Raw genomic sequence first — 21,163 nt, 5'->3', positions numbered from 1 at the left:
ACATGGCTCACGCAACCACCCCATAACAGAGGGATGGCTTGCACGGCCACACCTTTAACTATGCAAGCCATGTTCTAATTTTCTTATTTTTTAGGGGTAATTACCTTTTCCCCCCATGAACTACCAAAAAATGCGTGATGCCCCCATAAACTACCAATTCGACCAAAATAGAGCATTCAACTACCAAAGATAACCATTTTCTCCCCTTCCGTCAGTCACAAGCCGTTTTACCCTCATTTTCTTCCTCTTTCCCCCCTATGAACTACCACCATCTTCCTCTTTTCCCCCCATGAACTACCATCATCTTCCAACATGCCCCCATATAAAACGGCACATGACCCGTTGACCGTTTGTTTTAACCCCTTTGACTGACGGAAGGGGGGAAAATAGTTGTCTTTGGTAGTTGAATGCTCTATTTTGGTCGAGTTGGTAGTTCATGGGGGCATTGCGCATTTTTTGGTAGTTCATGGGGGAAAAAGGTAATTACCCCTATTTTTTATTTTTTTGCCTCTTTTTTTTTTTGGAAAAGGGTAGAATTGAAATTTTATATAAACTCAATAGAAAAAGATTGACAAAATCAGTACAAAATTGGACAAAATGATCGATTTCATAATGAGAACAAAACTTAAGGAATTAAAAATAGAAACTTAACAAGTGATTTGATAAACTTTCAAATCTAAGTCATTTAATAAGTTTTTCACACCGTTTGATATGATATGAAGTTACTGATAAATAAAGAGTAATGCTTAAAAGTATATTTTTATTTCATAATGTTGATATGACCGTTTCAATAAACCCTTGAATTAATTTTGGTTTTTTGTTAAAAAAAACAACTCACCAGTCATTGGGGGCTGCCATGTTTGGATTATGTGATAATTTTGAGATAAAAATATAATTTATTGTATTTCTCATAAATATATTACTGTTGAGTGCGACTATATATATTTGCTATATAACATAATATTGACCATGTTAGAACGGTCTATTCCCTTTTTGTTTTAAACGTAATATTTGCTCTTTATTTCCCTGAATTGCTCACCATATATTCGTAATTTATTTTATTTATTTTTTAATATTTTAAGGAAAAATACATATATTCTCTAAAACTACCATTCAATTGTTAATGTTCCTCCAAACTACTAATTATGTCAATATCCACCTTAAACTACTAAAAAATGTCAATGTTCCTTAAGACCAACAAAAAGACAAAAATAACCTTAATTTTTTTTTTTCTTAATAGCTCACGACTGAAATTGGGCTTGGCGCTGGCGTCAGGTTGGCGATTGTGGATGTTTGAATGCAAGTAGTAGAAGAGAACTTACTAACTTACTACATTTCACATTTGGATTGGCTTTGGACTATAGGAGATAGGAATCCACTCTTCTATATAGAGTGCATCTGCATTGCAATTTTGCAAACAAAAAGTTCAATGCTAAACTAAATCACATAAGATGTATGGTTTGAGAGAATATTTTTAAAAAATAGCAATTTGAAAAACGTAGAAAAATTTGCATTTTCAAAATAGAGATAAGGGGGTACATTTTTAGAAACATACGATTTTAAAGGTTAAATAACAATTTTAAAGGTAAAACTGGGTTTTTATCAAATGCTTAATTAACTACGGTTTTACAAATCAGTGTTTTCAAATCGAACTTTTTGTAATCGTAAATCCAAACAGACCACACTTTTTTTTTCTTCTTCTTTTTTTCTTCTTTTAATTGCAGATATTATGAGGATAAATATTCAATGCTAATTGAAATAGTAAAAAAACAATAATGATCTAGAAAAAGTGTTAATTACATTCGTGCTATCTCATCAAAACAATTATTCGTGTTGTAATTGAAGTTTCCTAGAATTGTTTATAAAGCTAAATCGATCTATACCAAGAAAGGAATTAATAAAAACTTAGCACTCATGAGTAACTTTATAATTGATCAACACTATGCGGTCTTTACTCATCTTTTTAATATAAGACTGAGATTTTGCCAACATTTTATTTGCCAGGTAGACACTTTTATTTTTTAGGAGCTGAAAATTTGTATTTATATGGCGTATATGATATTTTTTATTATTATTAATATTCTATTGTATAATTTGTATTGACTAATTGGTTTTATAATTATTTTTTTCTAGAATTCCCATATGATCTCATTGGTGTAGCTTTTTCAGGGCTTCACGTTTTGGCTTTTGAGTAATGCTTTTGTGTTATGATTTAAATGGCTAATTTTAATACAAGTAATGCTATCTATATACTACATTTTTATCTCATAGATATCTCACAATACTAACGTAACGGTCCTAATTAACTATTGAATTTTTTATTTTTAAAATAATAATTGGTCTATGAGTTGGTTGATACTGCTATGTCAGTAATGTAGGGTAAAAATGTTGAAGATATCATTTCTCAGTTTAATATTATGAAAGTTTTGGAATTAAGATAAAGGTAAGAGTAACTCAATTTTTTTAAATTTTTTTTTACAAGTAGAGAAACTCTAATTATTGTCTTTCTTGATTTCATAAGGGTAGCCAAGTTTAAGAAGAAAATATTAGACTTAAATTAATTTTTAAATCTTGTCTTGCAGAGGAAGAAAAACAATAATACATCATTGAGAAATTTCAATCGATTAATTAATTTATGTATTCTTGTCCTTTCGTTTCTTTTTATGGATAAATAATTGGACCTTTCATTCTTTCTTAGAAAATTCTCCACCTTATCAAAGTCATTGCTCAGGTCATCGTCAACGTCTTCGCTAGTTTATGAATAGCAAGTCGCCAGCAGGATATCGTCCTCAAAATACATATATTAGAATTCGTAGGCCAAATAATCCTTTGTTAAGTGCTTGCTTTTACGAAGGGGCAACAATACTCGGGTTACTTTCTACTATGATCTCATTGGTGTTGCTTTTTCAGGGCTTAACGTTTTGGCTTTTGAGTTATGCATTTGTGTATGTGTTGCTTAACACGCACTTTGGGTGATAATTAAGACTGAATCCCACCTAATATTATATTGAATCAACGGACGAAGCAGTAGTAGGTGGGACTTCGCATGCTTCATGCCATTTGATGTACCTCTAGACTAAGAATATTTGGTTTTCTCTAAGATTATAAAATTATGCTGTTTGAATTTCTATAAATTTGAGTGAGAACTTCACTTATAACTCCTGATTTTTTATTACTTTTGAAATAAGGTATCAAAACTTTAGAAAGTGTTAATTTAGAGTATCCTTTTTTTTTTTTCTTTTTTCAATTTTAACAATCCATTAGAATTTTTCATTAAATCTCATCAAAGCTCCCAAAATATTACTGTGCTTTGTTTCTTTTAAAAAAAATATTATAACAAATTTTCAAAAATTCACGCATGAGTATTTTTCTATACATATTGATTAGAGATCAATAAAAAACACTCGAAGAGTGATTTTCTATACATATTGCCTCACTTCCTTGATATGGAGAGAAGCATAAGTTGTTGAAATATTGGTGCAAGGCAGAGCAAGATAAAGAGTATTATGTGGGCTCTTGGTAGGTCGTAGGGGTCACTTATGGTGTAAAATTATAGGCAGTACTTTCAAGATCGATACAAGGTTCTTGGATTCTTCTTCTAAAATTTTCTCCAATCACAATGTTTTTTTTCTTCTCAATATATAACATATAAAAAGAGAGTGGGGTGAAGAAGTTTCATTGTTTTCCCTGTCTTTACTGGCCCTGCTAGTCGCCCAAGTGGGGCCATTGAATCCATTAATTAGTAACACAGTTTCGATGTTCAAGATTTGGTTTGTAATAATCTCTTGGGTCCACTGAGCTTAAAATATAAATTGAAATGAGTTTATAATGTTTGTTTAAGTCAGCATTATCCATCATATAGTGATTGTGACCCTTCTGTGCTTGTAGAGACTAATTCTGATGAAGAGTCCGAGAAAGACTAACATGAGGAGAGTAACCTACAAATTACTTACAATCAGCTTTTTTAATGAGAAATTTGAATACACTGACTTTTAAAAAACTGAATGAGGTTGAATTTGAGAAAAAATCTTTGATTGCTAAAATGTTTGAATTGCATGCTGAGATTGATTCCTTGAAGTCTGAGATACTGTGTTTATTGATAAAATTAATACACTAGAAATTGAACTTGAATTGTCTAAATCTCAAGTGCAAAACTGTTCTTCTGTCAAACTTGATCATATTAAATTCTCATAAACCTTTTGGTGATAAGTGCGGGTTGAGTTTTGATAAAGGTGGTACGTTCTAGTTTAAAAACTCCACCTATCAACAAAGGGAAGATAACTTTGTGCCCCCTCCGTCTATTGAGAAATCAGGTAAAGTGCCCCCTCCGTCTATTGAGAAATCAGGTTCCAACTTAGTTGCAAAGGGTAAGAAAGTTGTTGTTGACCCTATGTGCACCCTCCTACTACACAGTAAGGGTAATGGACTCATTATAAAGTTCAGTTTCATCAAGTAACAAAGTAATATGGAACTTAATATTCATAACTATCTTTATAAATCACTAACTCTATGCAGACTACTCCTCATCTGTCTAATGTGAGACCGAAATGTGTTACAAACTCTCTACTCTTAAACCTTTGACGTCCTCGCAAGGGCCACATTATGCGGTGCTCTAGTACCACACGGACGGTGTTATTAGGTGGCTTTGATACTATTTATAACGACCAAGGGAACAATATCTGCGCTTTCACCCCAAAAGGACTAGTCAATTTGGAGATTTCTTAGAATCACTTATAAAGCCTAATTTCACCTAGTAACTAGCAATACGAGACTTAGCACTCATGACTATCTTTATAAATTACCAACTTTATATAGGCTACTCCTCATCTTTCTAATGTAAGACCGAGGTGTTACACATGCCGATTGCCAGATATCATTTTCTTAATAGCCCACGTTTGAGATTGGGCTTGGGCTTGGTGTCGGGTTGGCAATTGTCGACATTGAATTCAAGATAAACTGGATAACTCACTAGCTTACTAGATTTGGCGTTTGGGTTGATTTTGGATTGAAGGAGATAGGAATCCACTCTTCTACTCTGGTGCATTTGTCATTGAAATTTTGAAGACAAAAAATGCAATTTTAAATTAAATCATAGAAGATGTATCGTATAGAAATGTGTTTTAAAAAATTACAGTTTGAAAACATAGAAAAATTTTTGTTTTAAAAAACGTACCAGTTTTCAGACTGTAGACAAGGGGATGCGTTTTTAAAAATGTACGATTTAATTGCTAAACTGAGATTTTAAATGTCATACTGCAAATAAAAATGCTTATCTAGTTACGAAGGGGAAACTCTTTACGCCAAAGAGAAAAACCATTTTGAGGCAGCCAAATCTAGGGAATCAATTATTAGAAGAAATAGCTAATTACAAGAAGTTCGTATTCACAACCCTTTACAGTAGTCACTTTCTTGAATTCTGATAGGCGCTTACTTGTCTGCCTCTCTCCCAAACCCTTATGGAGAGTTCTTCCATTGACTTCGGTAACTAGAGCTCATGTCCAGTTAGACTTCAATGGTTTTACAAAATACAAGCAACACTCTAAGAGAAATAGAGAAATACATGTAGTAGTTTAAGCTTAAACAATCTTCTCTTAGCACACTGGAATTTTACTGAAATTCTTTAAGAAACACTGCCTAGAAGCCCCTTTAAATAGGCTTTGAAAACCCTAATACAAGTCAAGAGCAAGTTTTTAGGCGATGGTGTCCGAACATGTCTATCGCGTGTCCGGACATGTATCAGTAAGTGACTTTTCTCTGAAGCGTGTCCAGACACGTTGCCCTAGTGTCCGGACATTTGCAATGAAACTTTTCTATGTCCCCAATCTTCACTTCTGTGTCCGGACATGTAGGGAATAAGACCTTACTATAACTTGTGTTTGCTGAGCTGTCCACACATGTAGGGAACAAAGACTTTTTGTAACTTGTGTCCGAACATGCGGTTGGAGGTTGTCCGGACACTGTGCAGGGAACCTGGTTTTTTAGGAACACTTGATTATGGAGAAAATCTTCCAAATCCTTGCTCTTGCCTTTCCTGAGCAATATTCTACAATACTCTCCTTATTCAGCTCTTTCATTTCTTGATCAATATTCTTCTGAAAGTCTTCTGAGTAATTTGTGACCCTAATATGGTAACATTTTTGTTAACATAATTTAGCCAACAATAAAAACTAACATTGACAATTGAAAAGGACAAAAAAAAAAAAAGAAAAAAAAAAGAAAAAAAGAAAAAAAGACAGGTAAAAGAACAAAAAATAAAAATAAAAATTAGTAGATACTTTTTTATAATCCTCGAATCAGTTATACATTGATACAAGAAAAAACTTGAAGTCCAAACACTGACTAGAAATTAATAAGTTCTAGGAGTACAATATCATTGCAACAGGCCTATATAGTTATCACATAAGCCAAGTTTACATACAATTATTCTGATTCCGGAATGACCTCCAACTCATGGTTTAAACGTTTTGTCGGTATATTTGCACTAATTTTTATGGGGCCTGGAGCAGCAAAGGGATTAGGAGGCATAGTTAGTTTATCTCCTTCTCCTTCCAACATTTGAATCACATTTTTTATGGAAGGACGATCCACTGGGTGCCATTGGATGCACCATAGTCCTACAATTGCAAGTTTCTTTGCAATTTTAGCATCTCCATCATCCTCTACAAAGATTCGTATGCCTTTTTTTTGTTCTAAGAGATTGTAGATCCATTCTGGAAAGTAGACTTGGCTAGTATTCTCGACTATAACGTCAACATTTTTCCTCCCTCCAACTATTTCAAGTAACAATATTCCAAAGCTATAAACATCTGCTTTTGCAGACACATTTCCAAAATTTCTAGAGAATACTTCAGGTGCAATGTAACCCACAGTCCCCCTAGCTGTGGTCATGGAAACTGCACTTTGATCCTTTGAACACAACTTGGCAAGACCAAAATCAGAAATTTTTGGATTGAAGTTCTGGTCTAGCAAAACATTGTGAGGTTTAATATCAAAATGGAGGATTCGTTGGTCGCATCCTTGGTGAAGATATTCGATTCCTTTTGCTACACCGAAAGCAATATCTTGCAACTTAACCCAATTAAGGATACGGTTCCTAGTTGGCATTGAAGATATAAACTTGTCTAGTGAATCATTGGATAAAAACTCATAAACTAAAGCTCGTCTAAATCCATCAGCGCAAAAGCCAACCAAGCGAACGACGTTAACATGATGGATCCTAGCCATTGTTTCTATTTCATTTATGAATTCTTCTCCATTTCCCATGGAAGTGTTCAAGATCTTCACTGCAACATAAATTTCATTGGAAAGCTTTCCTTTGAACACTTTTCCATATGCTCCTTCACCTAACTTCTCAGTAAATTGATTTGTAATCCTTTTAATATCGGCATACGAGTATCTTGTGGGTCTGAAATTTCTGTAATCCTCCAAAAACTTTTCGATCTTCACTCGATGTTCTTTCTCTATTTTGTCATAAGTATAGAAACGGTAGAGAGCAAAGACTGAGAGCAATATCATAAATGGACCTAAGATGACACCTGCATTATAAACATTCGTGAATCAATAACTTTATTCTCCACAATTATAAGAATAATTACAAATTAATATTAAATACATATAGGTTCTCACCAGCAATCTTTAACTTCAATATTAATGCACCTGCAAAGATTTAACACAATCGGCTTCTCATTAATGTAAATTTCAAAAAATAAATAATTAAGTAGAAAGTTTGAAATGAATTGGATAGATATAATACCTTTAGTATGTGTAGAAATGCACTGAATTCCTGATCCACTGCTATTACTCTTCACACATCTCTTACCTCTGATCTTTTCACAGTATCTGCAGTCTTGAGTGGACCAATTCAATTGGACAAATTTATCGGGATGGAATATCATGGCATCTGGAATTGATAAAAGACTATACATCTTTGTACAAGATATGAGGGACGCCGTGATGTATGTCGCAGGATAAACTTGGTAGGTTGGGCCACTAAGACAAGAGATCAGAGGGTACTCCATTTCTTCTGATCTTGGGGAACAATTGAAAAAGCCATAATCAGAAAGGTCATCAGGGGAATTTACTTTGAATCGGAAAGGAGAGGAATTAGAGAAATTGAGCCACTGAAGCTGCGGCCTTGGGAAGCAATGATGTGGATCATATAATTGAATTACTTGAGATTTGTAGTTAATCTCTTTGACAAAGAACTTCACTGAAATGGGTAGCTCGAGCACCGTTAGATTTGTATCAGTGCAGGAGAGATTAAACCCAGAATATCCACAGTAGTGTGGCTGGCTGTTAAGTCGGAAGGGAAATCGGATGGGTGGGCCATGGCCTCCACAACGTGTTTCAGCACACATATTTTGGGCATCTCCAAGGTCTATGATGAAAGCCACAAACAAGAACAAGTATGAGATTACCATTTCTATGCAAATATCCGTCAGCAATGGTTCTCGATCAGCCTCTTAAATACTTCATAAAAGGTCTATTTGTCTATATATGACGTAAGTGCTTACGCCTTACATTATTTATTTACTTTGCCTACATATAGGCTTTGCTGTGGATTAGTGTGGAATCTCTCCCACCCCCTCTCTCTCTCTCTCTCTCTCTCTCTCACTAGTTCTCCATGGCAAAAGGAATGGGACTGACGGCCCTTATTGTTGCTGTTGTCCTCCTTCATCAAACTTGCACTACTACTACTACTACTGAGGATCACTGTCCTCCTTCTTCCTGCGGTTCTATCCTTAACATAAGCTATCCGTTTCGATTAACGAGCGATCCAGAAAACTGCGGTGATCGAAGGTATGATCTTTCATGTGAGAACAACCAGACACTAGTGTTATACTTATATCATGGAAGATACTACGTAAGACAAATTAATTACAGCAACTACTCAATCCAAGTTGTAGACACAGGTATTGGACTAAACGCTAATGAGTACTCCTTCAATATCCCTCATTATTTACTAGACTTCAAGAATTTCAGTGACAGGGATCCGTATCAAACATATGCTATAAGAATGAATACATATCTTCTTCAAATAGACCTTATGTATTTCGTGAAATGTGAAAAGCCAATAAATTCTCAGTATCATCTAAACATTTCTGCTTGCTTTGAGGGTGGAGTGTATTCTTCCAAGAGGTATAGATATGCTCTATTCTCGTATAATAGTGCAGTGGAGTTGGGGGACTTGTGCCAAGTAGAGCAAATATCTCTCACAGATCGTTATTATTATTATGAAGACTTAATAAATATTTCATGTATAGACTTCCACAATAACTCACTACGGGGTTTTGACCTTTACTGGAACCGAGTTTATTGTGGAAGCTGCAGAGTTGGGGATTGCTACATTGATGAAGCGAACAATGTTGGTTGCCATCAAGTAGGTGCGTATATAAAAGAATGCATGCAAAAAAAAGACAACACATACACTTGCAATTTCTAATTAAATTTCTGTTTGTTTCTTTTCTCATCGCTAACGATATTCTTTTCTTTGGCAAACAAGGAATCCTTGAGATGATATACATAAGTAAGTTTTCTATCATGAGAATTCAATACGATCTAATCCTAAGATACCTCAAGTCTAGAGGATTATATTTATATACTTTTAAAATTATTCAAATGACCTTTTTCATTAATTAATGAATTTTTTTATTTATTTATTTTCATGTTGTAGTTGTTGTGGAATATCTAGCAGTACCAGCTCTCACCGGTAAGAACCTATATCTATCTTCTTTTATTTCATTTTTCTTTTTTTATAAACAAATTATTCCTTGGAATGTGATGTTATTACCTATGGATGTTTACATAAAAAAAAAATATGACAAACACTGATGCATGTTATTCTTTTGTTTGTCAAAACAGTATTAAGTACCATTGTATATCAACTACCACTACCACTACCATCAGATGGTGAGCTATTTGTCAAAGGTGAGGCTTCAATCTTAAAAATTTATTTGCAGGATAAATTCCCTATGGGCAATTTGGTAAATTTAGTATATAATGAAACAACGACATAGAAATGGATCGAATATTGATTGTCCTCGATGATGACATTTGTTTATGCAATTTTATTAATTAATTAATTAATTTTTCGTACTTCTTTCAGCTCCATTCGATTTACTAGCGTATATGACCGTGGACTACGGTAAGAATCTTCGATCTCTCCTTTGATCTTCTTTAATTTTGTTTTTTTCGTGTCCTTCGTTACTAGGATCTATACTAAAATAAACATATATTTACAGCAATGCAACAACATGTTGGCTTACAATCCATGCTTTGGTGATATTGTTCTTCCACAGGACTACTCCAAGTGGCAAAAATGATATTGGGGACTCCATTTGTGATTGCATTCTTGATATATAAATGGAAAAGGAGGCATTTATCCATGTACGATGTTGTTGAAGAATTTCTACAAAGTCACAATAACCTCATGCCAATAAGGTACTCTTATTCCGAAATTAAGAAGGTTACCAAAAGTTTCAAGGAGAAATTGGGTGAAGGGGGTTATGGCACCGTATTTAAAGGAACACTTCAAAGTGGTCGTCTTGTGGCTATAAAGATGTTAGGTAAGTCCAAAGCTAACGGACAAGATTTTATAAGCGAAGTTGCAACCATTGGAAGGATTCACCATGTTAATGTAGTGCAACTCATTGGTTTTTGCGTTGAAGGATCGAAACGGGCTCTTGTATATGAGTTCATGCCTAATGGTTCCCTAAATAAATACATATTTTTGTCAGAAGTACGCACGCTCCTAAGCTATGATCAAATGTTTGATATAGCTCTAGGAGTGGCTCGTGGGATTGAATATTTACATCAAGGATGTGACATGCAAATTTTACATTTTGATATTAAGCCTCATAACATTCTTCTTGATGAAAATTTTACTCCCAAGATTTCTGACTTTGGACTAGCAAAATTATATCCAGTAAATGATAGCATTGTTTCTTTGACTGCTGCAAGAGGGACATTAGGATACATGGCTCCTGAGTTGTTCTACAAAAATATTGGAGGCGTCTCATACAAAGCTGATGTTTATAGTTTTGGAATGTTATTGATGGAAATGGCCAGCAGAAGAAAGAACGTAAATGCATTTGCAGAACACTCAAGCCAAATATACTTCCCTACTTGGGCTTATGACCAATTGCAAAATGGAAACGATGTAGAATTATTGGAAGATGCCACCAAAGAGGAAAAGAAAATGGGCAAGAAGATGATCATTGTTGCATTATGGTGTATACAGATGAAGCCTAATGATCGCCCTTCAATGAACAAAGTCGTTCAAATGCTTGAAGAAAAAGTTGAATGCTTACAAATACCTTCCAAGCCTTTCCTCTCATCACTGGACGATACCGTAATAGGTGGTGGAGAGAATTCGAATCAATCAAATGAATCAAGTCAATCATCTCAATTTTAAATGCAAATTAATTTATGTATTGTCTTTTGATTTATTATATCCTTGTTCAAGAAGAAAATTAGTTTTCTCATATATGTTTGATAGCATAAAGATGCTTAATATTTATGTGTTCAATTCCATTTTCCCATACTTGACCAATGAATTTGAGTTTGAAATTTGAGAAGATTTGTTGCTATTGTTGACATTCATGAACTTCTATTTTTGAATGTGGATGCCAACAAACAATTTGAGCAACTATTTCTTGGCAAGGGTTGGAGGCATAAAATGTTAAAACAATGGTTATATATGAAAGGTAGTGATTAGTGATAGAAGACATCGAAAAAGCTTTTTCTTTGATAACATGCAGTACTTTTTTTCCCAATGATATCAATATCTAAAGGGCCATCGATCCATATGTTCTTTAGATATTTTCTTCACTGAAAAGCACCAAGCGCTATAGCCTATAAGTTTCTATTACTATGAGAAATTTACTTACTAATGGAAATTACAATTTCAAGTTAATTAAGAAACTTTAATTCATGGAAAAAGTCTATTGACCCCATTCAAACTACCATCCAATTGATAATATCCCCCATAAACTTTAGATTACAACAATATGCAATGCCAATCAATATATAATAAGTGTGATTTCCACAAAAATATTATTTCTTTTTGCAGTGAGTGGTGTACCCAGTGTATTCAATTCTTTTCCTAGGTATCCTTATATCTTCCAGTTGCTATGCTATCTAATTGTCACAAGTCAAATGGTTTCAACGGTTTTGTATGCAAGTTTAATCAGATATAATCCAGCTATTCTGCTTGTTTGAGAAGATCCTACAGTCTAAACTGTTGCCATGTGCAACTTTTCCCGTCATTGTATTTTATTTAATTTCTTCCCTCCCTTTTTGCTAGGCATGATTTGAGCCTAACGCCTACACAAATTTGACGGTGTTGTATCACTATTTAAGCCTAGCCTCAATAGTTCAAATTCAATTTATGGTTTCCAACTATACCCTGTATTGGTGGTGAGAGATGGATTGGGATCATGCAATTTACAGAGTATGCGCAGTCGAATACCGATCTCATGACAATTTTCTTTAAGATAGACAAGGTTAGATCAATTAAATAAACATGTTCAGAGTACTTACAATTGAATTCAGTCTCTCCTAAGCAATTAAGGCTATTTGATTTTGGTTGAGTTGCTCCTTGTATGTTGATTGAAGAATGTGTTCTTGGTGTTCTTGACTCAACTTCGACCGTGAGTGTGGACTCACAAACTTGAAGCAATGAATTGATAAATAATTCTTCACTATAGCTCTCTATTTATAGACTTCGATTTACAACTCATAATAGGGTTAAGAGATATATTAGAGCTGTAGTAGAGATAGGACTTGAGTCATAAGAGAATTAGAGGGTATGTACGTATGAGATGTTCAAAAGAGATCCAAATTTTTTATGCAGAAGCAAAAGATTTTGTCATAGTTTGATTACAGGAAAATCTTTTGTAACATGGAATTTGTAGCATATCAGGTTATTGTGAAATTATTAACATTCAAATTTCCAAATTTCCGAACAGAACTTGCTTAAATAGTCTCAAACCTTCTTATCCTCACCCAATTGAGCATGCACATATTATTATTCCAGTGTCCACTACATGAAGCTACATTTCTCTCAAGCATTCCATCAAACATTTTTCAAGCATTTATGATTTTCATACACTTTGCAAATATGTCAACAATGGAGTTCCAACAAATGCATAGATGAAATGAAGCCACGACATGGCATTGAAATCAGTGTGTATCTTCTTTCAGTCAACTATTACAGTAAGACATAAATTTTATGCTTAATAATACATCAGAAAAGAATCTTATAAGTATAAAAGAGACTAGACCTTTTTCTTTTTTTTTGATGAAAGAAATCTTTTATAGAACCAAACACCAACATACACACCAACACAATCTACACACAGGGCAAGAGAGTAACATTGTTAGAGAATAAATCTGCAGCAAGATGTAGTCCTTTACTTGCCTTGTGTTCTCCTCTTCTTCTTCTTCCTTTCTTTGTTTTCTGTCTTCCCTTTATTTTCCAACATGGTATCAGAGCAAGAATAGGCCAACGCCTTGTATCTTCAATCCTTCTCATGACAACCACAGAACCAGTTCATCCTTCACTCAGAAACTCTTCTCTGCATCATTTTGTCAAACACCTTAGCCACACCCGCGCGTCCCTCATGTCCTCCTGTACCTGCGTTCTCCATCTACTTTCCGCCTTAGTTCAACGAACTCTTTCCTTGCTCTGCTTCACCAAAAACTCCACCATATATTTCAAGCTCTTCATCATCACTATCATCAAAGTCACCCATTTCATCGTCTCCCATGTCTTCCATGCCACCAAATCTCGAAGCAGTCCATTCCTCCCACATCCAAATACTTACCACACTTATCCTTGTCTTCATCCATACACTTATCCCAATTTACTTAAATAAAATGTGGAGCCTTGTCATCTTCACGTAGCTTTCCTTTCTTTGCCTCTCCACTTCCACGTGCTCCTCCACATCACTCTCACTCGACCCATCATTCTCATCCTCCTCCTCTGTTAGATTCTCACATCACCTCTCAAATACTTTCCCATCTTCAAAAGGCAAACTCATCTCAGCTTCTGTTTTGCCCAACCAAACAGCAACCCCGCGTTCGCCTTCGAAAAAAAAAAAAGGGAAATGTTAGATATCAACCAGGCCATCTCAAACTTTAACAATCCCATAACCGATACTACCTAGCCCATCTCAGCCTCCATCTAATAAACATCAAACTTTAACCAACCCAACCCAGCCGTTCACCAATCCTTTTCCAATTTTATCCAAAACCGCACCAGTCCTCCCTACTGCCAGCAACTTTTGCTTTGCACTCTGCTGCTCCCTCTCTTCTCCTTGATTCTTTTCTTCTTGTTGCTCAGGTTTCTGGAAAACATATGGTTGTTTTAATCCAAGACCGTTCTCATACCTTTGTTAATGGTTTTAGTTGTTGTTTGGCAGAAGCTTGCTTGTATATCTCGTTTCTGTTTGAAGCATGCTTTCTTGTACCCTGTTTTTCTTGCAGTATCACTGCAGTCTCTGATCTCTTATATACCTGTGCTTCATCTGCTGTTGCTGTTCCCTTGAAATTGGTTCCTTGGTGATGCCCATTCCTGTGCTCTCTTCCCAATCCCATTTTTCTATCTCCCTCTCCATCTTCTGCAGCAAACTGACGCCCAGATGCATCCTTTCCAATTTTATGCTCTCTTTGAGACATTTCTTCAAATACCCACCAAGCTCTCCATTCACCTTCCAAATCTTTCTCTCCAACACTCAAAAATTAAACAATCTTCCAGTTTCAGATTTTTCTCTATCTCCATGTTGCACTTTTTTCCTCAAAAAAAAAAAAAATCCTTCCACTGCTGATCTTTGCAGACCAGCCATTCCTTTGCTAATCTCACCAACCCAGCTCTTCCTCACAGTCTCCATCGCCTTCTCTCAGCTTTGTTCTGCCACGTTTCCCATCTCACTTGCCTTCCAGGACACACGTCAGAACCTTGTTCTCTTTATTTCTAGAAACATGTCTCACTCTCCACATTTTCTGCACGTCCCACCTCTCCACCCAAATCATGATCAGCAATCAATAAAAACCTTGATAGCTTCTACACCTTTTGAGTGTCTCTCTCGGGCGCTTGGCAAAATAAGGTGAAGATGGACTCTTGATTGTCTAGTCAATCCCAGCTAATCTACAGTCTACACATGTCCCCAGGTGGACGAACCTTCAACCACTGATTTGCACTTCTCTTTGTGCGTTACATTTTTACTTGTTTTCTTTTCTGTATTTTCGTTGACAGAAAGTGTTTTGGTAATTTTTGCATTTAGTTGAACATAAAATTATAAAAATAAATAAATAAATAAATAAAATCTTGGCCCATTGTTGGCCCAATTTCTCAATTTCTTGCTTGAAGCAAATATTTTAAGGCCTAAGCCCATTTAAGCCTTTTGTTGGCTTCTTTCTCTTGGCCAATTGTTGGCCCAATTTCAAGCTTGCGACAAATGTTCAAAGGCCCAAGCTCATTTAAGCCCTTTGGTGGCTTTTTTCTCTTTGGCCCATTGTTGGCCCAATTTCAAGCTTGCGGCACATGTTTCAAGGCCCAAGCCCATTTAAGCTATTTGTTGGCTCATTTCTCTTTGGCTCATTGTTGACACAATTTCAAGCTTGAGGCAAATGTTCAAAAGCCCAAGCCCATTTAAGCCATTTGTTGGCTCTTTTTCTTTAGCCCATTGTTGGCCCAATTTCTAGCTTGAGGGAAATGTTCAAAGGCCCAAGCTCTTTTCAAGCCTTTTGTAGGCTCTTTTCTTGGCCCATAGTTGGCCTTAAGTCTGGCTTTGAGGTATAGTTTGAAAACCTGGGCCAATCAAAAAAAAAAAAAAAAAAATGATGATGAGAAGCAAAAGACAAACTGAAGGAAGTTCCTCCCATCAGTTTGCGGGGGGATGTTAGAGAATAAATCTGCAACAAGATGTAGTCCTTTACTTACCTTGTGTTCTCCTCTTCTCCTTCTTCATTTCTTTGTTTTCTGTTTTCCCTTTATTTTCCAACAAACATGCTACACTCATAGCCCTACAACTTGAACAAAACAGGATACAACCTGTAAGCTAAAACTCAAAATTTCCACATCAGAACAAGAACCAACAACAAAGAAAAAACAACTAAACCAGCTAATGAACAATCTTTTGAAGATTCCACAAACTAGCAAGCTGCATATTCTCTACTGACTTTTTGTAAGGACCTTTACTCATGATACGGGCCCTAACATCCCATTTAATCTTTGCTACAATCTGCTCCTCAGAACTAAGACTATTCCTATGTAAAATGCCGTTCCTATGCTTCCATAAGTGACAGACAGCAGCCCCCAAGCACAATCTACAAAGTCTAGATTTCAGGCAGTCTGATCTTAATTCTTTTATGCTCCAATTTTCCACATCTTCCCAAGAATTCCTCAGCTGCCTTACAAAACAAAGAGCCATCTCTTCCTTCCATATTCGTTTGCTGAAGCCACATAGAAAGAATAGATGTTCTCTATTCTCCATACTTCCTCTGCAAAACAAACATAAACAATCCCCTTGAAAACCCTATCCACAAATCCTTTCCTTAGTAATCGGTGCATTCCTAAAAACCAGCCACAAAAGGAAGGAGTGATGAGGTATTATAGCCACTGAATTCCAAACCAATTTCCACCACTTCACTGGAAACCCTTTCATCCGAATGGCTTCCCAAGTTTCTGAGCATACATACTCCCCTTTTTTACAATTCCAAACTGGCTGATCTTGAGTACCAACCTCCACCTCCGGGAGCTTGCTTTGCTATCCGATCTTGCATGAGGCCAATACCATTCTCCACTTCAAATTATAGTTGACAGTTTAGCATCCAACGAACTACCTGCTTCGTAGACAGCTCTAGGCCCATATTTGTCAAGTAGACACCCATCCGGATGCTATACATCAAAAGCCACATAAAAATTCTGCTTCCATTACCTACTTTGAACTTCAAAATTGAGGAATTGGGACTTGCCAAAAGCTCCTCCCCCTTAACCAATTTTCATTCACCCATAGTACCCAAATTGAACCGGCTTGAACAAAAAGATTCCATATGTGCCTAAGCATAGCAGCTTAGTTCCAAGTAACTAATCTTTTAATCCCCAACTGTCCCTCCTTCTTTGGCACACACTTTTTCCCTAGAAACCTTAACTTTAGCCTTCTCATCTTTTCCACCCCATAAGAACCTATTCAGCTTTTCCTCAAGAAGCCTTAAAATAGCCTTAGGGAGAATAAAAATGCTCGACCAAAATACTTGGAGACTGAAAAGCACCCAGGAGATAAGCTGTAGCCTACCAGCAAAAGTTAAGTGTTTAGAACTGATCGAACTACAGAGATTATTGGTTGTTTTGCGTAACGGGATATCTAAAGAGCGTATTTAACTTAACTTTGAAATAAAAATAAAAGTAAAGGTTGTAGAATTGAAGCTACAACAATAAGGTGAAGAAATGAAAGTCGGAAAATGAAAATAACTTAAAGAAAACTTAGGGTATTGATCTCATCTAATCCTCAACCAATGAAATGCTTAAAGTCCATATGGATCTTCCTAACATGCAAGATATGAGCGCGTAATGGGCGTCAACCATTATGACGACCTCAACATGAAAATACTTTCGTTAGGACGTAGTTATAAAGCACTTATTTTCACATCAAACACTTACCATGTAAAGATTAATCTATAATTGAAAAACGTTTATACTACCAAAGGTGTGGGGTATTGATGCTCCCTAGCTTACTACTTTATAAAACATCCTAATAAGCATACACGATACATGAAAACCCTAATTAGGCCACAATGATAAGGTATCTAGTTTCACACCCATCTATTCCATGTAAAGCTTAAACTACAATGGAAAGACATTTTACACTACCAAAGGTATGAAATGACCGGTGTTCCCTAGCATACCCTATAAGGTGACTCTAATAGGTAAACACACATCATGTCAAATAAAACCATTGCAAAAGACATCGTTCTTTTTCAAGAACATTGATTTTACTCATGAATCCAAGAAAGCCCATAGACAAGCAAATCCCTTTTTCATGAATAAATGGATTGGAATCTTGAAGACAAAACCTTTTAGCATGGGTTTTGCAATCCTCTAGCCCTTAACAATCATCAAACACATCTAGAAAAATCCTAAGAACATCAAGAACACTTCATGGTTTTTGGAAAAGATTTTGATCAAACCCTAAGAACTAATTTAACTATACATGAAGTAAACTAATTTAAACACGAAATCAAAGAAAAGCAATAAAGAAAACAAGATTTAAATAAACTAAGAACACTATATTAATCTAAGAGAATTCGGATTACAAAAGGAAAAAAACTGTTAGAGTGGGAGATACAGAGCTAAATATAGGCCGGACTGGGCCACGGTTAGCCCAACCTATAACTCGAAAGCTCTCAGGCATCTTCGAACCCAGCCCATATCATCGATGACTATATACATTATATGTTATTGGGGTGGGCAGATACCCGCAGAGCCCGACCCTAACCGATGCCTCCTTCCGAATTGGCCCGTCACCAAATCTCAACGGCGTTTGAAACGCCATTTATGGTTTGTCCCATACGAAGCATGATCAATTTTGTGGTGAATATTCTGTTTTGTTGGATTTAAAATTGTATATTTAAATGACATGACAATATTTTTTATAAAACATAATTTAAACTAAGAAATGATTTATCTTTATTTTGAAATACACGGTCGTACACAACTCAAAAAGACTACAAAATTGCCAAAGACGGAGTCAATGGCCAAACCGTATATGTGCCTTAGATAGGCTTACTACCCACCTTGTATTGACTTCCACAATCAAGACATATCTTATAACCTACCCAACTTTTCATTGACTTCTGAAAAACTGACTACATACCTTATGTAGAGCTTACACTAATCAAGCTCAACTAGCCAGCTATTGAGAGCCTTATGGAAAGACCAAAATACCCCCCAACTTCTAAAATCAAATAAAACTAAATTAAATAACTTCATGTCCTTCCTGCATCATGTTTTTGATATTCTTTGATTTCTAGCCCACATTCTTAAATTTAGTGAAATTTGTGGACATGCCACTGATGTCCACTCCTTCCCGGCACTTGTTTGGACACCAATAAAATAATTTACCTTGATATGCCCAAAAGAAATGCACATTTTTATGGGTGTGATGTGTTCAAGAAACTTAGGTTGGTTTGGTAACGTTTTAAGAAGTGTTTTAGGTTTTGAAAAGAGTTTTGGAAAAAATGAAATTTTGATTTTGATTTTGTGTGATTTGATTTTGTAATGTTTTTGGGTAAAATAAATATTGCGTTATTTGTGGTCGGAAATAAGAAAATTTGAAAAAAAAAAATTAATTAACCCAAATAAATTTAAAAAGACAATAACAAAACTAAATTGAAAAAAATTCCAAATTGTATTTTTTATTTAATTATTTAATTGTATTTTTAATTTAATTTAAAAATACAATTAAATAATTAAATAAAAAATTTAATTTGGAATTTTTTTTTAAAAAAAAACACAAAATAGACACGTGTATTGAAATATACGTGTCTGACAGTCAGACACGTGTATTAATATACACGTGTCAAAATGTGCAGTTAGTGACTTCCACATCTGAGACGCGTCACACGCATGGCGAAGCGCACGTGGCAACCTATTTGACACGTGTACAATGTCCGTGCACATGTCAAAATGCACGTGGCAAATTTCATGTATTTTTGTAGTGGAGATGCATTGCCAGATTTCCTTGTATACATATTTACCAGTTTTCTTTTAACGGTGAGTGGACATTCTTTGCTTTTGGGCTCATTGATCTCTGGTTAATGGTCAAAAATGTCGATGTCAATGTTTCTTTTCACTGCCGTTGGCCTAATAGTGAGAAATATATAGGCAAGCATGTTTCACAGCTTTGTTTATAGAAGAGCTTGTATTTCACATGATCTTGCAGTTAACACCAAAGGTGGTCTCATCAATTGTACAGGTTCTGTCTTGTTAGATGCCTTTCCATCTTGTTACTCAATTTAAATTAATAAAGGTGCTCCCTCGCTTACTACTTTATAAAACATCCTAATAGGCATACACAATACGTGAAACCTCTAATTAGGCCATAATAATAAGATATCTAGTTTCACACCGATCTATTCCATGTAAAAATTAACTACAATGGAAAGACGTTTTACACTACCAAAGGTATGAAATGACCGGTGTTACTTAGCATACCTTATAAGATGACACTAATAGGTAAACACACATTATGTCAAATGGAACCATTGCAAAAGGCATCGTTCTTTTTCAAGAACATTGATTTTACTCATGAATCCAAGAAAGCCCATAGACAAGCAAATCCCTTTTTCATGAATAAATGGATTGGAATCTTGAAGACAAAACCTTTTAGCATGGGTTTTGCAATCCTCTAGCCCTTAACAATCATCAAACACATCTAGAAAAATCCTAAGAACATCAAGAACACTTCATGGTTTTTGGAAAAGATTTTGATCAAACCCTAAGAACTAATTTAACTATACATGAAGTAAACTAATTTAAACACGAAATCAAAGAAAAGCAATAAAGAAAACAAGATTTAAATAAACTAAGAACACTATATTAATCTAAGAGAACACTATAGCTCTGAATACTTGGCTAGAATTAACTCTTGTAGTCTTTTTGTAAATCCAATTTCCTATATATATGTAATTCGGATTTGGGTTTATTTTATGCATCTTTTGGGTTTTTCGGATTTTCTCAGGTGTATCACTTTAATTTCTTGTGTTGTAGTTTACTTTAATGCACGTTTTCTGGGCTTAAATCCAGAGAGCAACTTCCTTTGTTAATTTTCAAGTTCTAGCTTAGGTTTTGTTCTTTCTTTTTAACCTTTTGTAATCCGAATTTTTATAATTTTAATATAGTTGTTTTCAATTCATTTTCTTCTTGTTTCTTTACTGTTTTCCATAGATTTCATGCTTAGATTAGATTTAATTATGCATAGCTAAATTAGTTCTTAGGGTTTGATCAAAAATCTTTTCCAAAAACCATGAAGTGGTCTTGATGTTCTTAGGATTTTCTAGATGTGTTTGATGATTGTGAAGGGCTAGAGGATTGCAAAACCCATGCTAAAAGATTTTGTCTTCAAGATTCCAATCCATTTATTCATGAAAAAGGGATTTGCTT

The 21,163-nt window shown here is 35.1% G+C and overlaps 1 protein-coding gene and 1 pseudogene across 1 annotated transcript; one reads left to right on the top strand and one right to left on the bottom strand.

Annotated features, from left to right (window-relative positions):
• Positions 1 to 6,420: 6,420 nt before the first annotated feature.
• On the bottom strand, positions 6,421 to 8,427 carry LOC133880711 (rust resistance kinase Lr10-like). The gene is made up of 3 exons (XM_062319706.1): positions 7,754 to 8,427; positions 7,627 to 7,656; positions 6,421 to 7,535 (listed from the first exon to the last, which is right to left on the bottom strand). The coding sequence occupies exons 1-3, from the start codon at positions 8,418 to 8,420 to the stop codon at positions 6,421 to 6,423; spliced, it is 1,812 nt and encodes a 603-aa protein (XP_062175690.1). The 5' UTR covers positions 8,421 to 8,427.
• A 196-nt stretch (positions 8,428 to 8,623) lies between these two features.
• On the top strand, positions 8,624 to 11,491 carry LOC133878953 (rust resistance kinase Lr10-like; annotated as a pseudogene).
• Positions 11,492 to 21,163: the final 9,672 nt, after the last annotated feature.

The sequence above is a fragment of the Alnus glutinosa genome, chromosome 10 (assembly GCF_958979055.1).
Source record: "Alnus glutinosa chromosome 10, dhAlnGlut1.1, whole genome shotgun sequence".
Lineage (NCBI taxonomy): Eukaryota > Viridiplantae > Streptophyta > Magnoliopsida > Fagales > Betulaceae > Alnus > Alnus glutinosa.
This window is presented reverse-complemented; position numbering and strand designations above follow the sequence as displayed.